This window comes from Phoxinus phoxinus, assembly GCF_949152265.1.
Source record: "Phoxinus phoxinus genome assembly, chromosome: 13".
Classification (NCBI taxonomy): domain Eukaryota; kingdom Metazoa; phylum Chordata; class Actinopteri; order Cypriniformes; family Leuciscidae; genus Phoxinus; species Phoxinus phoxinus.
The window spans coordinates 6,482,843-6,510,167 of NC_136888.1; the positions used below are offsets into that span (position 1 = coordinate 6,482,843).

The 27,325-nt window shown below is 38.4% G+C and overlaps 1 protein-coding gene across 2 annotated transcripts in view; it reads left to right on the top strand.

Annotated features, from left to right (window-relative positions):
• pax1a (paired box 1a) overlaps nucleotides 1-18,036 on the top strand; it is a 65,167-nt gene extending 47,131 nt beyond the window's left edge. Inside the window, exons 2-6 of one of the 2 annotated variants that reach the window (XM_079632546.1) lie at nucleotides 11,511-11,828; nucleotides 12,188-12,814; nucleotides 13,846-13,979; nucleotides 14,310-14,520; nucleotides 15,355-18,036. In XM_079632546.1, coding sequence (XP_079488672.1) covers nucleotides 11,825-11,828; nucleotides 12,188-12,814; nucleotides 13,846-13,979; nucleotides 14,310-14,520; nucleotides 15,355-15,443 — 1,065 coding nt within the window. In that variant the 5' untranslated portion in view covers nucleotides 11,511-11,824 and the 3' untranslated portion in view covers nucleotides 15,444-18,036. Of the gene's footprint in view, nucleotides 1-11,510; nucleotides 11,829-12,187; nucleotides 12,815-13,845; nucleotides 13,980-14,309; nucleotides 14,521-15,354 lie in introns of those variants that run through there. The other variant, XM_079632547.1, reaches the window with a different exon arrangement.
• Nucleotides 18,037-27,325: the final 9,289 nt, after the last annotated feature.

The following is a 27,325-nucleotide window of genomic DNA, read 5'->3' on the forward strand; positions in this document are numbered from 1 at the left end:
AACTAAACAATGTAATTGTGACAATAAACACACTGGTTTGTAGCGCAAATAGTCTTACTGTTTACTGTACTTTTGTTATTCTTCTAGTTATTTGCCTATAGGGGCCAATTAATCCGAAGTTTCACACATTCAAAGAAAATAGTTTACTTCCGCATTGCTAAATATTTGCAGTACAGTCCACTCATCGAGCAGTCCACTCATTCAAAATAGAAGAATCTAAAAGAATCACTGATAGATGTGAAATCATTTTAAGCATTTGTGTTTACATATTAAACTGAATCAAAATTTAAAAAGATGCAGCCATTATATGTGTAATGGTTATGTTCTGTTTGGTTCTGTTTTATTATCATGGTGTTTTGCATTTCCTTTTCCCCTGTCTTACTCCTAAGTGTTCCTCTTGGATTTATTTATTAAAGACTGTGTTTGTTATATTCTCTGAATGTTGTGCGCTCACTACAGCCACCAGAACGTGACAGAACACAGACCCACACAAAAGCACTGAGCAAACACCAGAGCCTACCGCAGACAGAGAGCCCACCATCGCCCCGGAGCCCGAGCCCAAGAGTCTGACCAGGTGCATGGGTCGGCAACAATGTGCCGTACAGTGGGCTTGTCTGTGGAGTTTGAGGGCATGGAGTGGAGCTACGCCCACACTCCCTCTGCAGAATACCATGGGCAATTGGAAGAGGATATTTATGTCTCCTATTTTTAAATGTCTCCTGTCGCCTCTGGTCCCATCCAGCTCCAAATCTCCTGTGTCTCCACTGGTCCCACCCAGTTCCAAGTATCCTGTGTCTCCGCTGGTGCCACCCAGTTCCAAGTATCCTGTGTCTCCGCTGGTACCAGCCAGCTCCAAGTCTCCTGTGTCTCCGCTGGTCCCACCCAGCTCCAAGTCTCCTGTGTCTCCGCTGGTACCAGCCAGCTCCAAGTCTCCAGTGTCTCCGCTGGTCCGACCCAGCTCCAAGTCTCCTGTGTCCCCGCTGGTACCAGCCAGCTCCAAGTCTCCTGTGTATCCGCTGGTCCCACCCAGCTCCAAGTCTCCTGTGTCTCCGCTGGTACCACCCAGCTCCAAGTCTCCTGTGTCTCCGCTGGTCCCACCCAGCTCCAAGTATCCTGTGTCTCCGCTGGTCCCACCCAGCTCCAAGTCTCCTGTGTCTCCGCTGGTCCCACCCAGCTCCAAGTCTCATGTGTCTCCGCTGGTCCCACCCAGCTCCAAGTCTCCTGTGTCTCCGCTGGTACCAGCCAGCTCCAAGTCTCCTGTGTATCCGCTGGTCCCACCCAGCTCCAAGCCTCCTGTGTCTCCGTGGTCCTGCCCAGCTCCAAGTCTCCTGTGTCTCCGCTGGTCCTGCCCAGCTCCAAGTTTCCTGTGTCTCCGCTGGTCCCACCCAGCTCCAAGTCTCCTGTGTCTCCGCTGGTACCACCCAGCTCCAAGTCTCCTGTGTCTCCGCTGGTACCACCCAGCTCCAAGTCTCCTGTGTCTCCGCTGGTCCCACCCAGCTCCAAGTCTCCTGTGTCTCCGCTGGTCCCACCCAGCTCCAAGTCTCCTGTGTCTCCACTGGTCCCACCCAGCTCCAAGTCTCCTGTGTCTCTGCTGGTCCCACCCAGCTCCAAGTCTCCTGTGTCTCCGCTGGTCCCACCCAGCTCCAAGTCTCCAGTGTCTCCGCTGGTCCCACCCAGCTCCAAGTCTCCTGTGTCTCCGCTGGTCCCACCCAGCTCCAAGTCTCCTGTGTCTCCGCTGGTCCCACCCAGCTCCAAGTCTCCTGTGTCTCCGCTGGTCCCACCCAGCTCCAAGTCTCCTGTGTCTCCGCTGGTCCCACCCAGCTCCAAGTCTCCTGTGTCTCCGCTGGTCCCACCCAGCTCCAAGTTTCCTGTCTCCGCTGGTACCACCCAGCTCCAAGTCTCCAGTGTCTCCACTGGTACCACCCAGCTCCAAGTCTCCTGTGTCTCCGCTGGTCCTGCCCAGCTCCAAGTCTCCTGTGTCTCCGCTAGTCCCGCCCAGCTCCAAGTCTCCTTTGTCCCCAGTGATCCCACCCAACCTCCCTCTCCCACTTCCTCTACCAAATACAACCAGTTCCTCTGCCCCACATCCGCTGGTTTTCTTCAGTACCTCGGCTCCTCCTCCTCTCCAGCTTTGCCATGGCAAGATAATCACCTGGCTCTGCCTCCAGCCACCAATCCCATCACTCCACCTTGGCCCATCGACCAGTCGGCTCTTCATTGGCTCGTCTCTCCCTCTGCTCCACCTGAGACCATTATCATGATAATGGTATACCATGAAAGGGCTCTTTCGTCCCTTTGGCCCTGCCTTGGGCACACTACCCTCCACTCCTTCGGCTCTGCCGGAACTGCCTTTCCTCCAGCTCCACCTTGTTCCTCAGTCCCATTGGCTTTGTGAAGCTATCTAAATCATCGCTATGAGGTAAAGTTGTATTAAACTATTAATTTTCCTGTAGCTTTGTTTGGCTCAGCAGCTAGTTCTCAACAGGAAATGCATTACACCTTTGTCTCCAGTTATCACCTGCTGCTGAGACATTCAAATGTTTTCAAAGTGTTATGGAAAATTATCTTAAATAATTATAAATAACCTGTATTCATATGTATTAATCATGTTGATAACAACAATGTTGATATTTGTAAATAAAAAAATATTACATATTAATCATGTAAATTTCCTGCACCTGTCATAGACGTCCAAATGATGTTCTCAAAAATTACCCAGATCAAAGGTCAAATGTTGAACTTCAATTTGATGTCCAAGTTGTGTCATGGTTGGACGTCCAAATAGTGGACCTAGTTTGGACATCGAATAGATGTCCAGAATTGGTCATGGACCGACGGACCCAATATAGACATGATCTGCACATTTATCCAACGTCCAATGTTTAGTGGTGCATGTTGGCCTATTCCGAACAAAACTTTAGCGCGTGAGTGCTTCAGACACCGCGTTCAGAACTAGAGAAAGTAGCAATGGAAAAGTTAAGTGGAAGGTCAGTGTTTCTTCTTTGTAAAGCATTTGTATCTATACTCCTGAAAAATATATATGCCTATATTTATATCTCAGCTGTGAAATACAAAAAACAAAAACTTGGGAAAATACCACTTTTTCCCTTGTAGGTCACAATATTAACTTCCATGGCCTTTCACGAGCTCATGCCGTCAGTCCAGGCTTGGTCTTTTGCCATTTCTAGTCTAATAGAGTTTCTAATTGCTTTGACGGAACATTGAATAATGTCACTGATAAAGTTTCTGCATATGTAATTTTTTGGAGCAAACCTTTTACTCACCCCCACTCGTACAGACTTTCACGCACACCCACATGCATTCACACTTTAAAGGCTCTAGGTTCACATCAATTTCGACGATGTTCGAAAGATAGATGTCCTATCTTTTTTATTTAATTTTTTTATGGTAACAATTTATCCAAGTCATATCAAATCCAAATCACAATCCAATGCAAAGTCAATAAAGTAAAGCATTAAAGGGGTGGTTCAGGATTTTGGACATCGGACCTCATTTTCAAGTTAGCCTAGTTGTTATTCATCAGTGGATACAGTTTTCAAAAATGTTCATCCAGTCCTTCCAGTTGCTTAGTTCGCCGATGCTAGGCTAGCGCGAGTCAACGGTATAAGCTAGCCTGCCATTAAAAACTGTTTTACCCACTCCACAGTACACCAAAATCAAATAAATTATAACGCCAGACTGTCGATGTAAATGTCTATTGAGAGAATAATGTTAGAAATCAAACTACCCTTTCATTGCATTGCAAGAGTTATACTTTGTTCCCTGTATTTATTAACACAGTCTACAGCAGCGGCGGAGTAATATTAAGTTACCTAGGCAACCGAGAGAGTCTCCTCATGACGCAAGTGTGTTTACCTGCCGCTGACACTCATCACTACAGAAGCAGAGGATATTTCACTAAGAAATCAACATAGGACTATGTCCACGTTTGAAAGCCATGCGAATGTTTCAGACTTTGGAGACGAGGAATGTGTTTTATTCAACGAACCGTACATGTATGAGCCGGAATACACAGACGAAGAACTAATCGAGATGGATGCTAAAAGGGCATAAATTGAACTGTAACGTTATCTCCACTAACGTTGTCATTGTCATTCTATCAGTTATGAAAGGGACTAGCTTCATAGATAGCTATAGTAGCCTAACAAAAGTACCTGTTCATCTGCTGTTGGTGTATAAAGACGGCTGGAACTGCATTCCTTGTCAGTGACTTATGAACGTTTCGATGATGGGGGTTTTCAAAGTCGTCTGGTCTAAAATCATCACTACAAATTCGCAACTTTAATAGTCTCTGCCGGTGTCTCGTTGTCCAAGCCAGCAGAAAGAAGTCACAGTTGGTTCCTTTCTGGATCTCTCAATGGAAATTTGTGGAAACTTTTTGCATGACCGTCTATTTGGTTTATTTTTACAATTTCGAAATGCACAACGAATCACCATGTTGCCAATTCCATTTACAATCGAATGTTTTTCAATATCGTTGTTCATGGCTACTACTAGCTAGCTAGATGTCCCGTCTGTAGTGCGCGCTTCTGTTCTGTGTTTACTTTTCGGCGCAGTACTACTAACCGGAGCAAAGTAAAATTCCGCCGCTGCTGAGAAACTAGTTCCTGTAAATGTAATGCGATCATTGAGATGTAACTAAGAGAACCGGTAGTTTGATTTCTAACATTATTCTCTCAATAGACATTTACATCGACAGTCTGGCGTTATAATTTATTTGATTTTGGTGTACTGTGGAGTGGGTAAAACAGTTTTTAATGGCAGGCTAGCTTATACCGTTGACTCGCGCTAGCCTAGCATCGGCGAACTAAGCAACTGGAAGGACTGGATGAACATTTTTGAAAACTGTCTCCACTGATGAATAACAACTAGGCTAACTTGAAAATGAGGTCCGATGTCCAAAATCCTGAACCACCCCTTTAAGCACATTGACTACCCTAGTGAAAAAAAGTATACTTTATTGTATTTTAAATATATTACCCTTTTCAATAGTACATTGGAAATATACTGACAAAAATGTTACTATCTTTAAATATATTAAAAGTATATTAGCATCATGCTTTTATCTATTTTCACAATACAACATTTAACACACTTTAAAATAATTGTACTTGAGTATATTTTCTAAAAGTATATTTTTAAAAATATACTTGAAGTGAAAATTCTGTTTATTTTTTTAAAGTGTATTTATTGGCACATTATTAAACATATATTTTAGGTATATTTTAACTGTGTGCTGGAAATGATCATTGTAACAATGCATTGAAAGTATACTTTCAAAATACATTATAGTATACAATAGTATTTTGTACAAAGATATAGCTAAATTTCATCTATCTAATAATGCAGATTTGTTATTGAAGACAAAGTATGCAATTTGTAGTACTATTTGGAATAAGCCAAAGGTATTAATAAGCCTATAGTTTTACCCAAATATATCACACAACGCTATCTCACGACCAATTTGTACGAATTTCTATGAGTGATTAAAATGTGGCTAATTCATACAAATGGGATCCTGTTCCTCTCTCTCTCTCTCTCTCTCTCTCTCTCTCTCTCTCTCTCTCTCTCTCTCTCTCTCTCTCTCTCTCTCTCTCTCTCTCTCTCTCTCTCTCTCTCTCCCACCTGTCTAGCTACTGTGCTATCCTAATAAAAGGTGAAAACGCCCCCCCCCCCCCCCAAAAAAAAAAAATACACTTATGGTTGCTTATATGTTCCGAAGACACTCATAATGAATTTGTAATGTACTTTTTACACAAATAAAGTACACTTTAATGTCACTAATCAAGCATGAAATTAGTCCATACACATGGCATATACTTAATGTATACTAAATAGGCCTATACTTGAAGTTGTTCCAATTTAGTACACAAAGTAGGCCTACACTAAATACACTTAAAGTTATGCTTTACCACAATTTAATTACATCTAAAATATACTTAGTACAAAATTGGTTGTTTCAAAATAGTACACTTCAAGTTAACTAATCATTAACAAACGTGAAGTATATAGGCCTAGGCTACTGATACTTAGTCTGACTGCAAGTAGCATTTTGTTTTCACCAGGGTATTCAGCAGAAGGTGTTTTTTCGCCTCCAAAATGTTTCGCCAATAATTTTGACGCTTGCTATGTTCTTCCATGAGTTCGATGCTGGCTAATGCTGCCTTACTCTTTGAAGCAATTAGTTATTTTTTTCCACATGTGAAACAATTCTGTAAAGGTCATAAACAATTAACCAGGCTTTACACTGGCACTCACTTTGCTGAACTTGGGGTGGAGCCTTCAAACCATAAAACCGGCTGCCTCTGCTCTCCACCTCGCACTTCACAATTTCAATGAACTCTTAATGGAAACCTTTTGTCTTTTATCGAATAGGTTATGAATGGATGCTAGAACTGAGTTATGTCCAGTGTGTGGCTAACACAACTTTGCCTTTTTATGGACATTTTCAGATCACTTATCTAGAAGATATAGCCCATATGTTGTACCAGCATTTTCTCTTTTACGCAACTAAAATGATAAATCAACAGGATTATATGGTTTCATTGTACAGAGAAAGCATAGCCTATCAACCAATTAAGATAATTGAACTGTACAATACATTTTATTTAAACGTTTCAAACTAAGATGACAACGACAGTCTGTTTTGTTGAATGTTATTGAAGCGATGTATCTAGCTCAGAGTGTGACCCAGCAGATTTTACGCCATGAATTATAGATTGTATTTCGTACACTGGCTTTGTGTTCTTCACCCCGTTGTCATCTGCTGAAAACAAGCAGGCCAGGCCTAGGCTAATAATTTCCATACATAGCAATGAGATCACAAAACTCACAAACACTAAATCAAGACCCGAGCCACAACGGGTCTGACTCTGTAATAAAACCGCCCGTATAGACCGTCCAGGGATAAAAGAAAACTGAGACCATAAAAAAATAGGATAAAATATATTTCGTGCACATTCACGATTTAAACGTTTTAAAACGACAGTCATATTTATCATTGCAATAGCCACACATTTTTATAGCTTTATTAATCATAACTGGGAATTATATACTTTAGGTGTCTGAGGTTTGTTAAAAAGCATTCATCAAGTTGATGCTATTTCTGCATAAATGTTTTATTGTGTACACTCTGAATAAATATTTGCAATTCATTGTAAAATGTGGTAACCCATTTAAAGAGCCAATTCTACCTGATTTAACCAATAAAACATAGTTTTGCCTATAAACATTAATGTATATTGATTCAGTGTTATTAAATAATATTTTTGACTTAAATAAATCCATGTAGCCTAATTGAAATTTACACGTTGTGTGGGTTACTTAAAAAATAATAATATACAATTAGAATACTATCATAAAATAAAGTTTGCGATATTTCGTCATCCCACACAAATATAGGCTACTCATTTGAGAAGCGCTAGACCCGAGAGATCAGTGTCAAACCAGACTTTAGTTCTATTTTAAATTGGACAGTGTCCATTTGGGAGAGATATCACCTCTCCTATCCTATCTTAATCATATCTTGAAGCATCGGTCTTTATCTGTTATCTAATAGGAAGAGAGAGAATGACCAATGACCGGCACTAAATGATAGCTGATATTTCCAGTTAATTTGATATATTTGAAGATAATGGGTGTACCGTGAAATTATAATCAACAAAACATATGAACACAACTAACGACGTATTTAATTTGAAAGTCTCCAGCTTGATGCGTTTATTTAATCTTGATCAGTTAGCTAGCTATATAATGCAGCAGAATTAAGTAAATCCTAGATTAGTTATCCAACACGATACCATGAAAGTGTGTATATGACTGTAAATATAACCAACAAATCATAGGCGTGACAAGCCTTGTCATTCTAAATGAATGAGTGAAACGATGTGGTCAAAATGATATCAGTGTTCAACAAAAGCGTTAGGCCTACTAATATTAAATTATTTCTAAAATATACTTTTGATTTTCCAAATAATATACCATTTTGTCAAAAATAATATTATTTCAGTTTTGACATACTGAGATATAGCCTACAGATACCATCAAGGCATAAGTGATATAAGATAATATGTAGCCTATAAAACATAAAACCAAAGAAGAATGTGGCTATTTTGCTATTATAATAACATAACATTTTCAGCATGTAAATCTGTTAGTTGTTTTATGTTTTTATGTTTTGATTGAATTTGCTATATTGTGTGCATGCCGCATTTAAACTGTCATGATAACTTTTATCTGCCCCTAAAATACATCGCAAGTTATGATTAAGAAAGAAAGAAAGAAAGAAAGAAAGAAAGAAAGAAAGAAAGAAAGAAAGAAAGAAAGAAAGAAAGAAAGAAAGAAAGAAAGAAAAGTGCAATGTGAATTATTTAGAAATGCGTTGTTGTTTTTTTGTTTGTGTTTTTTTCTATCTCTCTTTCTTAAGTCCCTGAGTTTCGAGTCTTAAATCGAACTTTCTGAATGTATCATGCCTTTGGAAGGAATCACAATTTCAGTTCATATCATTAAACCTATTCAAGAATTGTCGCATATAATAACATTTCAAACTAAATCACAGCAGCAGTCATAAAGCAATGCGCTACAATCCTCTACACTTAGCCTATCTTTTTTTTTTTTACGTAAAATGTTTCCATTTAAATAAAGTCGGTGAAGCTCCGTGCGATGAGCCTGCATACCTGAGAATCCTGTGCAAGACACCCATGAAGTGAGTTCGTCGTCTGCATGTTTCACAAATGTTTCGATAGCCGTTTCTCCCTGCTAACCTCATTGTGCATCCACAAAATGTGACTACTAAGTGTAATTGCCTAATTTATCCAGAGGAGGGAGACTTTTGGCTCTCTGCTCTCAACATGTCCCCAATGGGTTCTGACCACGACTTAAACCCGTCGGACTCTTTTGAATGGTTTCAGTTTTGACACACATCTCGGTGATAACAGCTCATTTTACACATGGTCACAATACATCTGTGATGCTGATGTCTATTTTCTAATAGCACTTTGTTGTGACTCTATATTCCCCGTTCTCTCGTGCAGTGTGTTCTCACAAAACACAGCAGACTTTTCCTCTTTGATTTCGTTACACACTGAGCGTCTTGCTACAGATTTTGTGAGATGATCTGGAATGATGTTCTCCATGTGTTGAAGTTAGAGACTTTGTGACCTACACATATGTACGGATAGTGACACCGCTTCTTGTTCTATTGGGTCCTCTGTAAACTTTTACAAGTGACATTTTGTGAGCTAATAAACTATACCATCTTTACTTCCACAGGAAACTCCGTGAGCATGCTGTGATAGTGTTGGCCTTTGGAATTCAGTCAATACCCTATAACTCCAGTATTCATTTGACAAAGATATCGATTGCATATATATTTGGCGCATGTGCTGAGAAATGAATTAGACTGGCTTTCCATGTACAAAATGTATGATAAGTATTTTTTATGTATGCATTTATTTACTCTTGTTATTCCAATTCCTCTCTCATTTCTGCCTCACGCTAATGTAGCATTTCCATTATTTGTCCAGCACATTATTTTAGGCCGATAGGCCTATTTGTTTAGCCTACGCGTCAAAGTAGGCTATAATTATTTTTTAGGCTATCCATCAGTGGCGGCTTGTCCATAGGGGGCGCTGGGGCGCCGCCCCCATCAACATTTCAGAAATTAACATGTGTAAAAACATTATATTAAAATGTAATAATAAAAAATAAAAAAATAGTTTACTCATGTGCCGGCTGGTAGTAAGAGCCTCAGAATTTAATAAAAACTGTCTTTAATCGATTAACTATTTACTATTTTCAATACGTTTCATGAGCGAGGGACGCCGGACACATGGGTGTCTATGTGAGTACACAAATTCTCGGGCAGCATGTGACCTGAAGCTGGTCTCTGATTGGTTTCTTAAAGATCCTCCTCGGGGCGCAAGTCGTTGCGTCCCTGGCCAATCATAATTGGATACATGTTATTTTATCCAATCTGATTGGTTCTCGTCACCTGCCATTCAACTGTACGCGGCGAGAAATAACCTTGCTTGCTACTAGGCTGATCACTTTTTATTACGCAATGGCAGCAGTTAATCCAAATTCTGTTATTTATTTACAAAAAAACCCCTTTCTCAAGACTTTCGCTTGAAGAAAAAAAAAAAAAAGATTAAGGATCTCGGACCGGAACAACCAGATGTACACATCCAGCAGCAGGCAAGTGACAGAGGACGACAATATCATTACAAACGGAGCTTTACGCGCGCTTGTTACGAGAAACGGAGCTGGCTGACTGGATGTGATGTTAGCAATGCCCTGTTTTGTTTTCCCTGTCTTCTTTTTCAAAGTGTGATTGTGGCTTACAGCTTATGAAACCCACAAAATCTAAATGTCATAAAGCTTTTCTGCTGAAGGAAGCATGAAGTGCTCTAATGTCCTGGAAGTCCAGTGTCAATGCAGCCGTCTACCAGGACATTTAGAGCACTTCATGCTTCCTTCAGCAGAAAAGCTTTATCAAGATGAAGATGATTTTCAGCAGGATTTTCACCTGCCCACACTGCCAAAATAACCAAAACCTGGTTCAATGACCACGGGATTACTGTGTCACTACTACAGTGTGATTTCATGTAATATTCTAATTTTAAAAAAATTATTTCGTGGGTTCCATAAGCTGTAAGTCATTATGTAAGCCATAATCATCAAAATTATAACAAATCAAGGCTTAAAATATCTCACTTTGCAAGCAATGAGCCTTTTTTTTAATAAAATTAGTTTCACATTTTAAGTTGAATTCCTAAAATAATTTAACTTTTCCATGATATTCTAATTTTTGGAAAGGGTCTGTATATAAAGGAGAGCAACATTATGTTCAAGTAGGAAACATGCTTTTTGTTACTACTTTGTTGGTCTGAAATAATAAAATAATAAAAAGAGATCAAAATAGCTTTTTTGTTTCTGCTTTGTATCCCCCCCCCCCCCAATAAAAAATGCGCCCCCCCAAAAAATAATTATCACCAGCCGCCACTGCTATCCATATAAGCTTTTTTGCTTAAAAATAATGGAGAAGTGACAGAACAGCAAACTGTGGGTCCTATGTATAATGGCTAGTTGGTTTAGACATTGAATGAAACAACTGATATAGAGCGTGGATTTAAAGTTCGTTGTTTTAGCGACACATGGATAAGTCATCAAGCTTTCACTGATGCACGGGTTGGCACGGATTGGCAAAGGCGCATTCAAATAATTTTCTATCACATAGCTGATTGAAAGTGTAGGATATGTGCTCTACAGAATACATGACTACTCTCACGTCTCGGAACGCGGGCGCGTAAACAGCTTTTCTGTTGTAGCTACACCTCTTAGAGCACTCCTTTACTTTTTCAACTGCTCAACTTATTAATGTTGGAAATGTGTCAAGTTTAAACGAAGCGTTTCTCTTTCCTTGTAATCTGAAATAATATATTGAAATGGTTAAACTGCATACTGGATGGTACTTACGCGCACACGCGCAGCCTTTCCGCAGACTTCTGGACCAATGAAATCAACCCATCGCTCTCCGCGTAACCAGTTAGATTGACGTGGAGGACGCGTCAAATGAACTCCAGCAAACTTCACCCTGCGGGATCAGACAAATCCCTCTTTAACGGGAGAGGATCACTCGTATCCCATTCTGCCATAGACAAGTTTGGCATGTAGAAGTTTTGCAGCCGGAATAGACAAAAGTTTTGTCGAAGTCTTCCGAACATCTCCACACAGCAGCAACCGCATGCAGGAGCGTTCAGCCATTGAAGGAAAACTGCTTTAAAGACACGCATCGCAAGATCAAATGGGTGAGATCTCGTTCACATCTGCATGCTTCATGAGATGCTTTATTTAGACCAGAAAATAACCGTGACTTTGAATGGGGAATGGTACAATGTTTGCTTTAGTTATGAGCATGTATATTATTAAAACAATGCCACTATGCGCTATCACCAGTCTCATTAGCCCAATAATAATGTTAATTATCTCTACTGACAATTTTAAGAGTGAAAAAATGTTGGTATTTAAGAGAATGCAGAAAGAAAAAGAAGATCGCCGTTTTCATGTACAAATCTTTGATGTGCTCAGCTCACTGAATATGATGTGCCGCTGTTTTACGACATTCATTTTACTTAACCGAAGTTTCAATGTCTTTTGTTTCTTACAGATCAAAACTACGGGGAGGTGAACCAGCTGGGGGGAGTTTTTGTCAATGGACGTCCTTTGCCCAATGCAATACGATTACGAATAGTGGAGTTAGCCCAGCTTGGCATCCGACCCTGTGACATAAGCAGACAGCTTCGGGTGTCCCATGGGTGTGTGAGTAAAATACTTGCGAGATACAACGAAACTGGGTCCATTTTGCCCGGCGCAATCGGTGGCAGCAAACCACGAGTAACAACGCCTAATGTAGTAAAAAACATACGGGACTACAAACAGGGAGACCCGGGAATTTTTGCATGGGAGATCCGGGACCGTCTTCTCGCCGACGGAGTATGTGATAAGTACAACGTTCCTTCGGTCAGCTCTATCAGTCGGATATTAAGGAACAAGATTGGAAACCTCTCCCAACCTAACCAATATGAAAATGGCAAACAAGGACCTCCGCAGTCCGGCCTCTCCTATAACCATATATACCCGTATTCATACCCAAATGCAATGTCGCCTTCCGGGACCAAAATGAGCAATCCCGGTGTCCCTGTAACGGGTGGGCATGTAAGCATTCCCCGTGGTTGGCCTTCAGCTCACACGGTCAGCAATATATTGGGTATTCGTGCTTTCATGGATCCTACAGGTGAGACTTATTTGGATTAGACAACTAATCTTACTTGTACATCACACGGTTACAGGCCTCAGCCTCTACTTGATATGTGGTGCATATTCTCAAAGCAAACCGAGGAGGCCTATGTAATCATCTGCTTTAAATAATTAGAATTTTAAAACTTAAGATAAAGTTTATAAATGTGTTGACATACCTGAAATACCTTAGAAAACAGAGTCATTAAGGCATATTTTTACACAAATCCGTACAACACGGAGTAGGCCTTCAGGTTCTCGGTACTGTAAAAGGTTGTGACCTGCTTATAAGTGCTTATATATATATATATATTTACTTTATATTTACTATATATAATTAAAAATGCTATGGGCGGCTTAATGCGTGATAATCATTTATTCGTTAAATTCCTTATTTGTCCAATATAACGAATAAATGCTTATTACGCATTAAGCCGCCCATAGTATTTTGTTATAAAATGCAATATTATACTAAAACATGTTGTTGAAAATACTGTATTAGAAGACATGTTATATGTTATTATATTATAATACGTTAAATGTTGTCACCACATTGAATATTGATAATAATATATTTATTAAAAATGCATTTAAGCAAATGTATATGCAGAACATATTCATGTAAACATAAGTTGCACATTTGTGTCGAATGTATTCAAACGATCGTTTCAAATCATTAAATTGCAAGGCAAAGAAAACAGACTAACGCTGTCAGTTAATTCGGTAACACTTTATTTTAAGGTGTCATTGTTACAGTGTAATTATTTATGTAAGTACTGAGTAATATTAAGCAACTACATGTGCTTACTATATGGTTAGGGTAGGATTAGGATTTGTTTGAGGGTTAGTTGCATGTAATTATGCATAATGTACTGTTATTGTAAGTACACATATGTAACAAGGACACTGTCAAATTAAGTGTTACCGTTAATTCCATTAGTAATTCTTTATTCTGCTTCGTGTAATTCTGATTTGGTTTGTTGCAAAGCAAAAACAGAAAGTTACATTCATTTAAATATTTTTTTCTAGCCATTGCTAGCGCTGAAGGATACGCACCAAAAATGGAGGACTGGAGTAGTGTCAACAGAGCGACATTTGCCTCTGCTCATGGAGTCAATGGAATAGACAAATCAGCTATTGATGCAGACATAAAATACCCCCAGGTACCGTAGCAATTATAAACTTGTATTTTATTGTTTGAGATGTAAGCTCTGTTCGAAAATCATTTGGATGACTTTGGAAGTTACCTTTCATGTTATTGTGCAATTACATTAATACATTAAAGCGTTCCTAAATTGTAGGCTAATTATTTGTATACAGCTGCTTACACACTTTGTTAGTAATATTTATATCGCACGTATTTATATGTAAAACACAGCATAACAATACGCGTTACCTTGTTATGTATTACTTTGCATATAGTGTTTTCTGCTTTCCTCCTCTCTTTGTCTGCTTGCTCTGTTAACGTGCGTGTTTTTCTCCTGTTACTTCAGCCTTCGTCGACTTTGTCTAGCTATGTCCCAGCGTGCGCCTACTCTCCCTCCAACCAGTACGGCGTGTACAGTGGTCCAGCAGGCAGTTACGTGAGCCCAGGGCATCACTGGCAGGCCCAGGGCACCAGTCTCTCACACCCTGGCGGTGGCGTAGCGATGCACCCGAGTGACATCCATTCTTCTATGGCGTTCAAACATGCGGTGCGAGATGGTATGCACGATCATACTTTGATATCAGTCATATTTTAACGGCACTTTCGGAATAATAGATCGAAGTTTTCATGGGCATGCCTTTAAACACAATATTTTGACAATTATAGCTGTTGCCAACTTTAAGATATCGATACACCTCTTTAACATCCGTGGATCTACTATTAGCATTACTATGTTATTACACAGCAATTACAAGAAACAAAACTTGGAGGAAAAGAAAAATAACATTTTGATTCAGCTCTCATATAGAAGCCCACTAAGGCAATATGTTCTCAACCAAATCATTAGGCATGCACATAAAAATTTCGTATGAGAATGAGGTCATGCAGTGTAAACTGGTATAAGCACTGCAGTATGATCTCAGTTGGGGCCTATGCTCACCAGCATTAATACATTATTGGGCACATTAATAGGCCCATATGCATTTCTAGTATTGATTAATGCTGTTTACTCATTGTAGACATTGCGCATTAGTTTACTTTAACATAGGATTACAGGCAAATTTTGATCGTAGCCTATATGTTTTATACAAATATTTTAATACATTCTAAATGGTCAGTTTTGGGGCAGCATTTGTAAAAAAAAAAAAAAATGTACATTTCAGAAACTTTCATTTCAGAATTGTGTTTTTTAATATAAATTTTAGAGAAATTTGAACAGTGGCCTATTTTATAAAATCGGATAATTTAGAACATGCATGTCCCGGGTCAGTGGCCCGATCCCATACATGACGTTAAACGTTTTAAAAACAAAAAGACAATGACTTGATTGGATGTGAGGAGAGTTACGACTTGTTTTCTCTCTAAATATGTCCCATGCTTGTCCTCCACAGGAGACAGAAAACCACCGAGTCCCCTAAGTAAGCAGCAGCAGCACTTGAGCAGTATACACGGACTCAGTCTTTCTACCTCATCCTCGTAACAGCGCTGACACAGCAGCTTAGAAATCATTCCCATTTCAAGAAGGCAAACTGTAAGTTCAACCACTGCACATCTCTCGACGGCGATGTCCATGTTCTGCGCGCTCTGGGAATACGATCTTTGTAAAGCCGAATGAATGTATACGACTTTGTTCTTTACTGTAATTATAACTGTCTCCAGGTTGCGGTTTTTGGTGGTTGGTCGTGTAACCAATGATCATACTGGTTTTGTCTATGCCATTTTTGACAACGACTGCATAGCAGATGCAAAACACGATTTGTCATAAGCATCAGTGCATTTTAAAAGAATGAAAATGCATTACTTAAACGTGTACATTAAATAACCCCTATGTGAACAAAGTAATAAATTGTTAATGTAAATATGAAGAAAGCTTTAGTTATATATTTTTTATAAATTCACGTGTAAATATGCTAAATAAAGGTATTGCATAAAACGAAGTCACAATCGTTGTCTTTCATGAAAACCTGATCTCACTTCCAATTCTCGCCAAGGTATGTGGAACTTTAACGAAATGTTTTTCTCTGCTCATTCTGCATTTATTTTCAGCACATTTACGTTCATTAAAGCTAGCAGCTATTTTTTTATTGCATTTTTTTTTTTATCAAGAGAATGTTTCATGCAATAGGCTCTGCACGCAGGGAGTGATAAGGCATTCTGCTGTTTTCTCATGTGCGCTACTGGGCGTAATGATGCTTGTCCGCATTTGGCGCCTCCAGTGATGCTATCTGTGTTGATGCTGGATCACTGCCACACAGTGCAAATATATAGCTATCTTATTTAAGTAATAAGCATATAAATAATTCGGCTTAGCATATGACCCTCGATTGGACAGGTTCCCTAAAACGGCTTTACCTCCATTTTGTTTAGAGCGTTTCTGATGACATTGTTGATGCGTTCTTTGTTTGCAATCTTGGACGATATGCCAGCTCAGCATAAAAGACAGATACGGATCTTCCAGTAACGTGCACAAGTAAAAACCGTTTGAATAATGTTCGACAGTATGATGAAGATGATGATGATGATGATTGTTGTTGTTATTAGCTACTACATTAGGCTATACATTATATAATTTATTGCAGTCACCTGTAGGACAATTGTAAAATTACACCTAAACTTACATAATTGAATTACACTTCAAGTAGACATTGTGACATTAGGCTATGTCACAATTGTGATGCATTATGATGCTTTATTTTATACTTTTTGGCTACTTAATTGTTAATATTTTAATTGTCAATTATTTAAAAGGATTTGGAATAAATGCACAAAACAGGAAAATGAATGAATAGATAAAGAACTAAATAATCCTGATTTGTAACGAACAAATATTGTTTCGGACAAATACAATTCAGTAGGACTGTGGGAGCAGATATTTTCAGTGACTTAAACAACGGCCATATAGCCTATTGCACGTGGTCATTTTTTCATTTTCTCTGACACCCAAAGGCGCTCGCGCCCACATTGCACCGAATTTCTGCCTCCATCACTGGGCAATAAATCGGCGAATGTCCCTAAAGTGCAGATTACACCTTACTACTCCAAATAGCTGGAAACGTGCACATCGAACCACAAATTAATTTGTGAAAATAAAACACGAAAAACGGGCACTGTATGATCATCTCGACATTTTTCTCGACAGAAAAATTATTAATATTTCAACAAGCAAACCATAAATAGATCATAAAGTTACACAATGAAAAGCAACTGACATTTTTTCCTGCATGGATAATTCATAGAAAAGGAACGAACGCTGCATCCTGGCACGTATATAGAACCCATTAGGAACTAAGATACATTATTATCGGGAAACGCTGCGCTGGCCGGTGTGATATTCGTTCGTTTGAAGCTTATTCATTTATACAGCAATACGATTTCTAAATATGATGTTAAAATTACTGGAGACAAAAACATATATTAACTTTGTCTTTAAAAAATAAAATAATAATTAACACAGCCGTGTCAAAAACATGTCCTGTGAGAAAAGCAATAGTCTGCACTTGTCTGACCCAACACATAGGCTAGTGAGACTTATTTTTTTTTGGAATGTTGGTTGTTTTAAATTTAATTGATTAAATAATAGCCGTCTTGTTAAGCGATAGCCTATAGCAAAATCTGACAGGCGAACATGAATATGATATTTGATAACAAATAGCCAAAATCTATCAATATTAATAATTGGATAGCTAATGTTGGTTCAAAAATATTCAGGACCACGACCATGTAATATTTCTTAAAACATCGAATATTCTGCTGTGGAAAAGTCAATCACAACGAAATGAAAGTCAACAACAATACACGACTTCATTACATTCACTGGTAATAACATTAGCATAATAATGATAATAATAATAATAATAATAATAATAAATCAAATTGGCTGACCTAGCCTATACATTTATTATTTAAAAATGACAAATGATCGAAATGTTTAATTTAAAATGGAGGAGCCAGTAGTAGGCGTGCAATGTAAATATTGATACATGTTAATGTTTGATGGTGTCTACTGTTGGTCAATGTGGAACATACTCACGCAAGCTTGTGAAATGTGGATTTTCTAGTTCTGCTCTGTAGCCTAGTATAAAACGAAAAAAAAAAAAAAGTGGATAAGGTATGAAGGTATAGCCTAAGTTAAGGATCGGTGACGGTGTCAAGAATGGATGCTTTTCGTAAAAGGTGAAATTCATAAAGAGAGATTTTTCATCTTCAAAATAACAGCTGACATTTTAGTTATAATTCAAGTTCTGTTGGGTTCATTTCTGGGCTTTCTGTAACTTATACATTTGAAGGTAATTAACGTAATTTGGCAGGTAATATAGTAGAGACTCCGACTGATTTCACCACGGAAAGATCTCTGTGACATGTCCCTTAGAGAGAGCCTATCAATGCATGCACTGTATACTTTCCTGCCATTTTGGCACTTAAAGTTGTCAATGACATCATAGTCATATACTTTTACTGTGCAACCTCTAAGCAAAACTCTTTGCTTTTGGTAACAAGCAAACATTGTAGCTTTTTTTTTTTTTTTTAAACACGCATCTATATGATTTGGCCATTAAGGGTGTATTTTTTAATTACATTATTGTTTTTCGAAAAATTTAGTTATAGCCAAAGCAGAAAGGTAAAAAACTAACCCTTATGAATAAATACATTTTAATATTTTATGATGCAATGTGAGTTATGCACATATTGCATTTTATAACGTAGGCTATTACACTCTCCAAATTCATGACCTTAATAGAAATCCAAATTATTATTTCATAGACTGAAGGAGCAGAATCGCTTTTTACAAATCAAAAGTAAAGAGCTTCATATCTTGTTGTGCCAGAAATACTTGCAAGCAACAAATAGCAATTGCCCTGTGCCGGCAATTAAAAATGAACTGTTTTAGCACCAATTGGTCGAGTTCTGAAACGTCTTAATGACTTCCTTACATTCAATTATTTGTACTTCCTTTTCTTAATTTATAAACACATTGCACACTGAACAATTTTAGCCTGCTAATAACTGTCTGATATCTCCTTTTAATGCACCTGTCCTGAAATGAAACGGTCACATCAACACTCGCAGACATTTCAACACGTTTACAGTTGGTAGCCTATAGTGGATAGTGATGCTGCTGTAAACTTTGAGAGTGCTGTCATCTTGTCAGTATTGCTGTTGTAACAACAACAGCAACAGCAAGGTCATGGGTTCTTCAGGGAATACACGAACTGGTAAACATGTATTCCTTGAATGCAATGTAGCGTGATCTCATGACACGAGTATTCGGTTTTACTGTCAGTTGACGGCACTAAAACTTAAATTATTTACGTTTGAACAACTTTACAGACGTACAAATGTGAACGAATCCTCATTTATGATTAATAAAATCGTGGCATTCATATCTTGATTCTGTTGTATTCAGTTGTCATATGACGTTATGCTTTCAGTCACATTTATTAAACGCAATTTACTCATACCTTGAAATGATACAATTTCGCTCTGAGACTTTTGCTGCAAATTCGTTTTAAAGATTTGGTTAAACAAGACTACACTTTATATCCTTAAAATTGTTTTCTGTAATTTCTGTAATCGTTCAACCTATCATCAACCCGATCATACTAAATGCGTCTCAATTACACGTTTATCGTGTAATTAATACACGAACATTTTTTTTTTTTTTTTTTTTTTTTTACGTGCATAGGATACGTATGGGTTGGTTAGGGTTTAGTGGTGGTGTGGGGTGCGTGTGTATTATACGTTTGGGTAGAATTAGTGGCAGCGCCGCCGCTCCCACCACGCGCATCACGCACTGTGGGTAGGGCACCAAGAGCTGAAGGGGCACCAAAAAAATTGCCTAATAAAAATCAATAATTATAATGCCGATTTTATTTCAGTATAGAAATACAGACATCCCAAGTCTCCCGGAAGTTCCGGGAGTCTCCCGCATATTGCTCACTGATGCCCGCGAATTAGTTAAAATCTCCCGGAATCTAGAGCGAGCGCGCCCGCGAGACAGAGACTGTGCTCCAAACCGCTAAGCACGTGCACGGCAGAGAGGGATGAGAGAGCAAGAGACCGCTCGCGTGTGCCTCATGAAGCGCATGTAAGTTCCGCGCCAAAGTTTCCGCTTTCATTAAGGAATTATGCAATTATGCTTAGGGCACCAAAATGGCTAGCATCTATGACTGATTAGTGGTGTGTATCAATGAAGTGACAATGAAGTGCGTATCAAATGCGTATCATATTCACGTAAAAACTAATTTTCGCGTATAAATTGCACGATAAACAGACTCTGTGCTATAGAGACGCATTTACGTGAGAACATGTTATTTTATTTGCCCAGGGTGTCTCTGTCTCTGTGACTGACATGATTGTTGAACATTTGTGTCGTTGTTCTTCACAGACATATGGATTCTAAATATTTGGATTAGGCCTACGTTTGTGAAGAAAGGACCCAAACTTGAGCCTTCATTCAGCGATCTTCAAGACATACAATGTCACTTCTCTGTCTTTTACGGCCCAGACGAGAACGTCGGTCTCCTCGGCTGTGAACCGCTCCTGGCGTGCGCTGGCAAATCCGCCATTATAATAGAAATCCACCATGAAACAGGCACGTCTGCTCTTAAAGGGAATGTGAGCGCTCTGATTGGTTTATTTCACGTTACGCCCAAACCACACCTATGAATAATGAAGCTACTTCAGACCAACCCATTTTAGATTTGCGTTGGGCGCAAGAGTAATTTATCCCGCCCGTATAATAGCAACAGCCCACAAAGTTAGTACTTGCGTTTCGCGTTTGATGTTCAGATCGTTAAAATAGCCTCGCTGAGCCGCTGAGTCGACTTTGCTGGAAGCATTTCCGCATGATGGTTGCCTACGTAACGAAACTGATTTCGGACAGACTTCTGAGGCAGCATAACGGTTTAATGATCTACAGAACTAGTGAAGTGTGCGCCTTTAGCTTATGGAGTGGATCGTGTCCATCGGGATAAGATTTTCAGCAATTAATAACTTAAATTCTGGTCTGTACCTCATACAAAACTATTATATACCACCAGAAGGGGATGGGGCGGTTCAACGAAAAGAGGAGGCGTGCTCCGGCGCAAACGTTCCCTGGTGCTATTTTGCAGTTTGAGAAAACAATTCCGCCACAGACCAGAACAAAACCTAGTCTAAAGACAGTGGCGCGTTATTCAGATGCTATTTTTTGCTTGGCCATAATGTAGCGCATACAGTTTGCTTCTCTCATCTACAAAGACGCAGCAGTTCACATTTTTGCAAACCATACATAATTACAAGGAAATATATTACCTACACACTTGTAGCCAATCAGCAGTTAGGGGCGTGTACACTCATTGGGGGGAGGTGCCTGGGTTGCATGTTTTGGTGATTTCAAAAATCAACAGCATTTATCAGAAATTGCTTACTGCACCTTTAAGACCCTTGTTTGTTTGTTTGTTTGTTTCTTTGTTTGTTTGTTTGTTTGTTTGTTTCTTTCTTTCTTTCTTTCTTTCTTTCTTTCTTTCTTTCTTTCTTTCTTTCTTTCTTTCTTTCTTTCTTTCTTTCTTTCTTTCTTTCTTTCTTTCTTTCTTTCTTTCTTTCTTTCTTTCTTTCTTTCTTTCTTAGTTGCTTGCCTTTTAGAGGTGTCTTTCCATACAATTATATGACTACCATAGTACGATGCATCGTTGGATAAATTATGCCAATTCCAATGTTAACAATGGTGAAAGAGCAGGATTTTTTATTTTTATTGTTTTTCACAAGCTGAGGAAAATACTAATATATGTACATGCAGTGTCATGCACACACACTCAAAACACCATATTCACAACATCACATTAAATTAGTGCAATAAACTTAAGGTGGAACATGAAACATAAATGTACATAGCTGATAACAAAAACTAATAAGGAACAATTATTTAAATGAAATGCATTTAATTCTAATGTGAATTCTGGGAATGCCAAACATATAACAGCATTTTACTGTAAAATGAAATGTTTACAGTTTATTTGAGCTAGAATCCATACATAAATAATGGATAACAATTAATTGTCACACATTGTTGATTTATTTCTCTGTTAAAAATGTTCTCCAGGGTCTGTTGAAACACTGGCATACTGGCTGAAAGCTAAAGAGAGTCTGACTGAGAAATGTCATGTCACGTCAAGTCAAGTCACCTTTATTTAGCGCTTTTTACAATACAGATTCAAAGCAGCTTCACAGTGATAACATGAACATAATACAACAAAGTTTGTTTCTAGAAGAAAATTGCGTCATCGTCCACCTTAAGTATCGATCAATAATCTAATTATATACAATAATCAAATATATCGATCAATAATATTGTTGAATATGAAATGTCTCTAACCAAGCAAGCCAAAGCCAAGGCAAATGTCGTTGAACACACTTATCAAGCTAAATAAGATGTGAATATTAAGACTATATCTGATAGACATGCAATGAGAATCTCAAAAATGACATTTAAATATGTGAAATATGTAACACTTAAATGTCCAATTGCTTTTCTAATGCTTGCAGAGAGTCATTCTATTATACGCACAATATGAAGATCATAGCATTTAGGCACTTTAAGCATTTAGTCTGTGAAAAGAGAAAGCTGTGAAAGGAGAAAGAAATTCATACACATTCTAACTTTTTCGTTGCCATTGGTACTTTTTAGCTGCTACCCTTCAAATAGTCAATGTCAGATAGAAAAAGCAAAGTCTGCAAAGATTCTCCTTGACTTTAAAAAGTTTTAGCAACTCTGTTCAAGACAAATTATGTGCTATCTGTTAATTATCAATCAATCTTTCTGTCTTCTGGCCTTTTTTAAGAATTTGAACTGTAGTAGAAGTTTTTTAATGAAAATACCCCCAAAAATATACTCAAAAGTGAAGAAAGTTTTCTCTCTCCTAAAGGCAGTCTTGGAGTAACAAGCTTAAACAGATACTCACAGTGGCGAAACAAATCTCATCTGTTAAGCCACACAATAGTGAGAGGCATGCCTTTACCGAGTCAGAGTGGGACATCAGTACTCCTATCCTGAGAGTGAGTGATCTGTCATTGTCTCCGGCGTTTAAAGGAAAGATAGGAATGACTCTTAAACAAGTGCTCATCTTCTGGTTCTAACAAGCCACTGGAAGTGATGCAGCGGCTTCACATTACAATGTTATTTAATGTTTAAATCTGACTCACTGACTCAGCACTTTGCATTTAGATGAATTCTGTGCTATCTGAGGTCAAGGATCAGTTGATCAGTGAAATCTGTAGCCAATTTCATGCAGCATGCAATTTTATATATATATATAAAAAAAATAATAATCAGGAACTAAGTCAACGTAAATGCTGCTTGTTGTCCTACTCAACATATAGGCAAACTGTCTTCAGCACAATTCAATATAATAGATGACTCTCTACTATGTTTCAACTCGTTGCTCACCACATCAACCAGTTTAAACGTTGAGACACACAGATGGGGCAATTGCATTCATTTTCTCTAATTAAAACATAACATGTTCATGTCCCCCCAGAGGCCCCAGCACAGACATGATTCTTGGATGAACTCTGCAGTTTTATATGTGCAATAACAACAGTTTATCTTTTATTCTAAACTCACATAATTGCATAAACAAAAACTACAGCAGCATCAAATTAAATTTGGACATTCAATTGAGATTCTGTAAACTGAATTGTTCTAAATGATATGGTCAGTTTCTGCATTGCATTAACAGTTGTTATGTAAATACTGCAGCTAGTACAAATTGTCATGTTTCATGCATCCAGCTGAGACGGACATCTTTGATTGAAAATATTTGTGCAGTACTTGAGTAGGAAAAATGCTTTTGTGTCCGTGGCTTCTGATGCAATGACTCTATATCTGTGGTGAACAGATCTCTGGGAATGGAAGGAGATGAGCATGATTCCCCCTCATTTTCAGGGACTAGAGAATTAATCATCCGCTAAGATGCCCATCTGTGATTTATTTCAAGAGCTGAAATATGTTATGTGTGCTTCATGCCATCTCATATATTTCTGCAATTACCATCAGGCTGTGTGGCAAAGGATTTAACTGTCTCTGAACTAATTTTTTGGCACTGGTTCTTATGAGGTGAAAAGAAGATGATGACTTTCCTCAGAAATATGTTTTTGTGGTTAGCCACTGTTCTGTCTTGGTTTTGTGTATGTTTTATTCAAATCTAAATAGCGTGAGCAGAACTGCAATGGGAAAAACAGAAGAAATGTTGTCATTTTCCTGCAGGTTGGTAAACTAGTAGTATATTTGCTGTTTGGTTGTGATATGCAAACTGCCATCATTTACATAATAGTCATAGAGCAGGACTTTGACTTCTGTAACAGTTCTGTTGTCTGAAAATGTAACTTTCATATTTGTGCTTAAAAATGATGCCGGTATGGTTGAAAATGTACGAGGAGCCATGTACTACGAGGTCACTGCACAATTCACAGAGAAATACAACACAGTTTTGCTTTAGTAACCGGACACAAGACTTTCTGATGCACACTGTGAAGTCCTCTAATGGTGCGTTCAAGTCCTCCTGGGAAGTTACAAGTCGGGAAGTTGAAATTACGACATCAGATGTGTTCAAGTCACTTTGGTTAGAATACGATGTACCATTTCAACAAAAATAAAGATTGAGCATCATTTGTGTTGTTGCTTTTTAATGTTTTAAATCAATTTATGAAGGTGCTGTAAAATTGAGCCGATATTCTGCCGCAATTGTACGGTGCTATTGTACCATCAAAGTAAATGAACATCAAAGTTGCATGTTTTCCACTTGTAATTACTACTTTGTGGTCATGTTCGTGTGCATTGAACTACAGTAAATACAATCATTTCTGATATGACTTGCACCATAACATTTGAAAAGGGGACTGCGAGAAATGAAAGGAATTGCTTTTTTTGCAAATCAGCTGTTCACGTTGAGTGAATACTTAAAATCGACAACGTGTACAATTGCATGCATGTAATTCAGAGGCAAAAGTTTTTTTTTTTTCAGCTGGAGTGTCTGGTTATGTGAGAGACATTGAGACTGTTAACTGTACTGGTGCACAGCTCAGCACTAGTGACGACAGATAAAGTAGGTAAGCTAGCAAGAGATTAATGTGTGATGTAAATACAAGACACGCACAAAGACAAATGAATTCTTTTTTTTTTTTTTGCTGTGCTGGTGGAGAGTCAGTGTCTGACTCAAGTGAGGCATGCGGAAAAGTTTCCAACGGGACCTGACAAGCAGCCATATACACCACGTACACAATAGAGCTCGGAATGAACACTGCCACCATCCTGTCTGCAACAGACAACAACAAAGGATGGGACACATTAATCATGTTTTTGACAGCATGCCACTCCTATAAAGTCTGACATGATGACAGCGCATATCAGAGTGTGCATACATTTGTTCATATATCCAGTTCCTCCTTACTTTTTACTTGATCCTCAGACAACTTCACCGTCACCTTTCTCACATGCATTTAGCTACAAATTCCTCTCATGCTATTAGCTACAAATTTGATCTTTGTGTAAAATGAGTACATATGTAGATACACTCTAAAAAATGCTGGGTTGTTTCAACCCAATTTTGGGTCAAATATGGACAAACCCAAACGTTGGGTTAAAAATGTAATTTAAAAATGTAACCCAATGGCTGGGTTTGTCCATATTTGACCCAAAATTGGGTTGAAGCAACCCAGCATTTTTTAGAGTGTATGTACATATAAATACGTAAAATATATTGAACAAGACAATGAAGTTATATGTAATTGTACATATTTTTTCCCATATATAGTTTTCATTTTTAGGGAACTTAATTTTTAATGGTCAGCTAACATAACGTATCCTATACAGATTCAGCAACAAAAGTAACAAGAAAAAAAAATATCTGTGGTGAAAGGGCAGAAACAGAATAAAAAGATGAATTGTATTACACACTAGGTAAAACTGTGGACACATGCTTAGACTCTTTTAAACATACAGAATGATATCTGAAGATCAGAATGAAGCTTCATGAGTGAATCACTCTTCGGAGTCAAATACTTGGTCAAACAGGTCAGCAACACAGTTGGTTTGTGAGTTCACTGAATTGTTAAGGGTGGAATTCTTACTTTGTAAAACAGTAATGGAATATTTCTATTCAAATCCAACCTGCAGCCTGGCACTGTTTGCCAATGAAAAGGGTATTTCCAACTTTTAGAAGACCAAAGCATGAAGGTCTACCTCTAACCCTAACCCTCAGTGGGGCATAAGCAGATCATATGAAAATGTACAAATTAAATTATACAAATTCAGACAAATTCACCACAAAATTCTGCTAGGGCAATGCTAACATGAGCGACTTGCTCTGGTAAAGACATTTTCCAAAACAGAGATCTACACAAAACTCTCCCCCCAAAAAACAATGAAATTATGCTATCACTTTGTTTAACAGTGTCCTTGTTACACATTGTAATTACTATAAATTATACATTTGGCAGATGCTTTAATCCAAAGCAATTTACATTGCATTTCAAGGTACACATTTACATTCTTATCAGTTCTTGCTTTCCCTGGGAATCAAACCCATGACCTTGGCATTGCAAGCATCAATGCTCTACTGTTTGAGCTACAGGGAAGTTGATTTATTTCAGTAATTCCATTCAAAAAGTGAAACTTGTATATTATATTCATTCATTACACACAGACTGATATATTTTAAATGTTTATTTCTTTTAATTTTGATGATTATAACTGACAACTAATGAAAATCCCAAATTCAGTATCTCAGAAAATTTGAATATTACTTAAGACCAATACAAAAAAAATATTTTTAGAAATGCTGGCCAACTGAAAAGTATGAACATGAAAAGTATGTGCATGTACAGCACTCAATACTTAGTTGCGGCTCATTTTGCCTGAATTACTGCAGCAATGCGGCGTGATGGAGTCGGTCAGTCTGTGGCACTGCTCGGGTGTTATGAGAGCTCAGGTTTCTCTGATAGTGGCCTTCAGCTCTTCTGCATTGTTGGGTCTGGCGTATCACATCTTTCTCTTCACAATACTCCATAGATTTTCTATAGGGTTAAGGTCAGGCGAGTTTGCTGGCCAATTAAGAACAGGGATACCATGGTCCTTAAACCAGGTACTGGTGGCTTTGACACTGTGTGCAGGTGCCAAGTCCTGTTGGAAAATGAAATCTGCATCTCCATAAAGTTGGTCAGCATCAGGAAGCATGAAGTGCTCTAAAACTTCCTGGTAGACGGCTGCGTTGACCTTGGACCTCAGAAAACACAGTGAACTAACACCAGCAGATGACATGGCCCCCCAAACCATCACTGACTGCGGAAACTTTACACTGGACTTCAAGCAACGTGGATTGTGTGCCT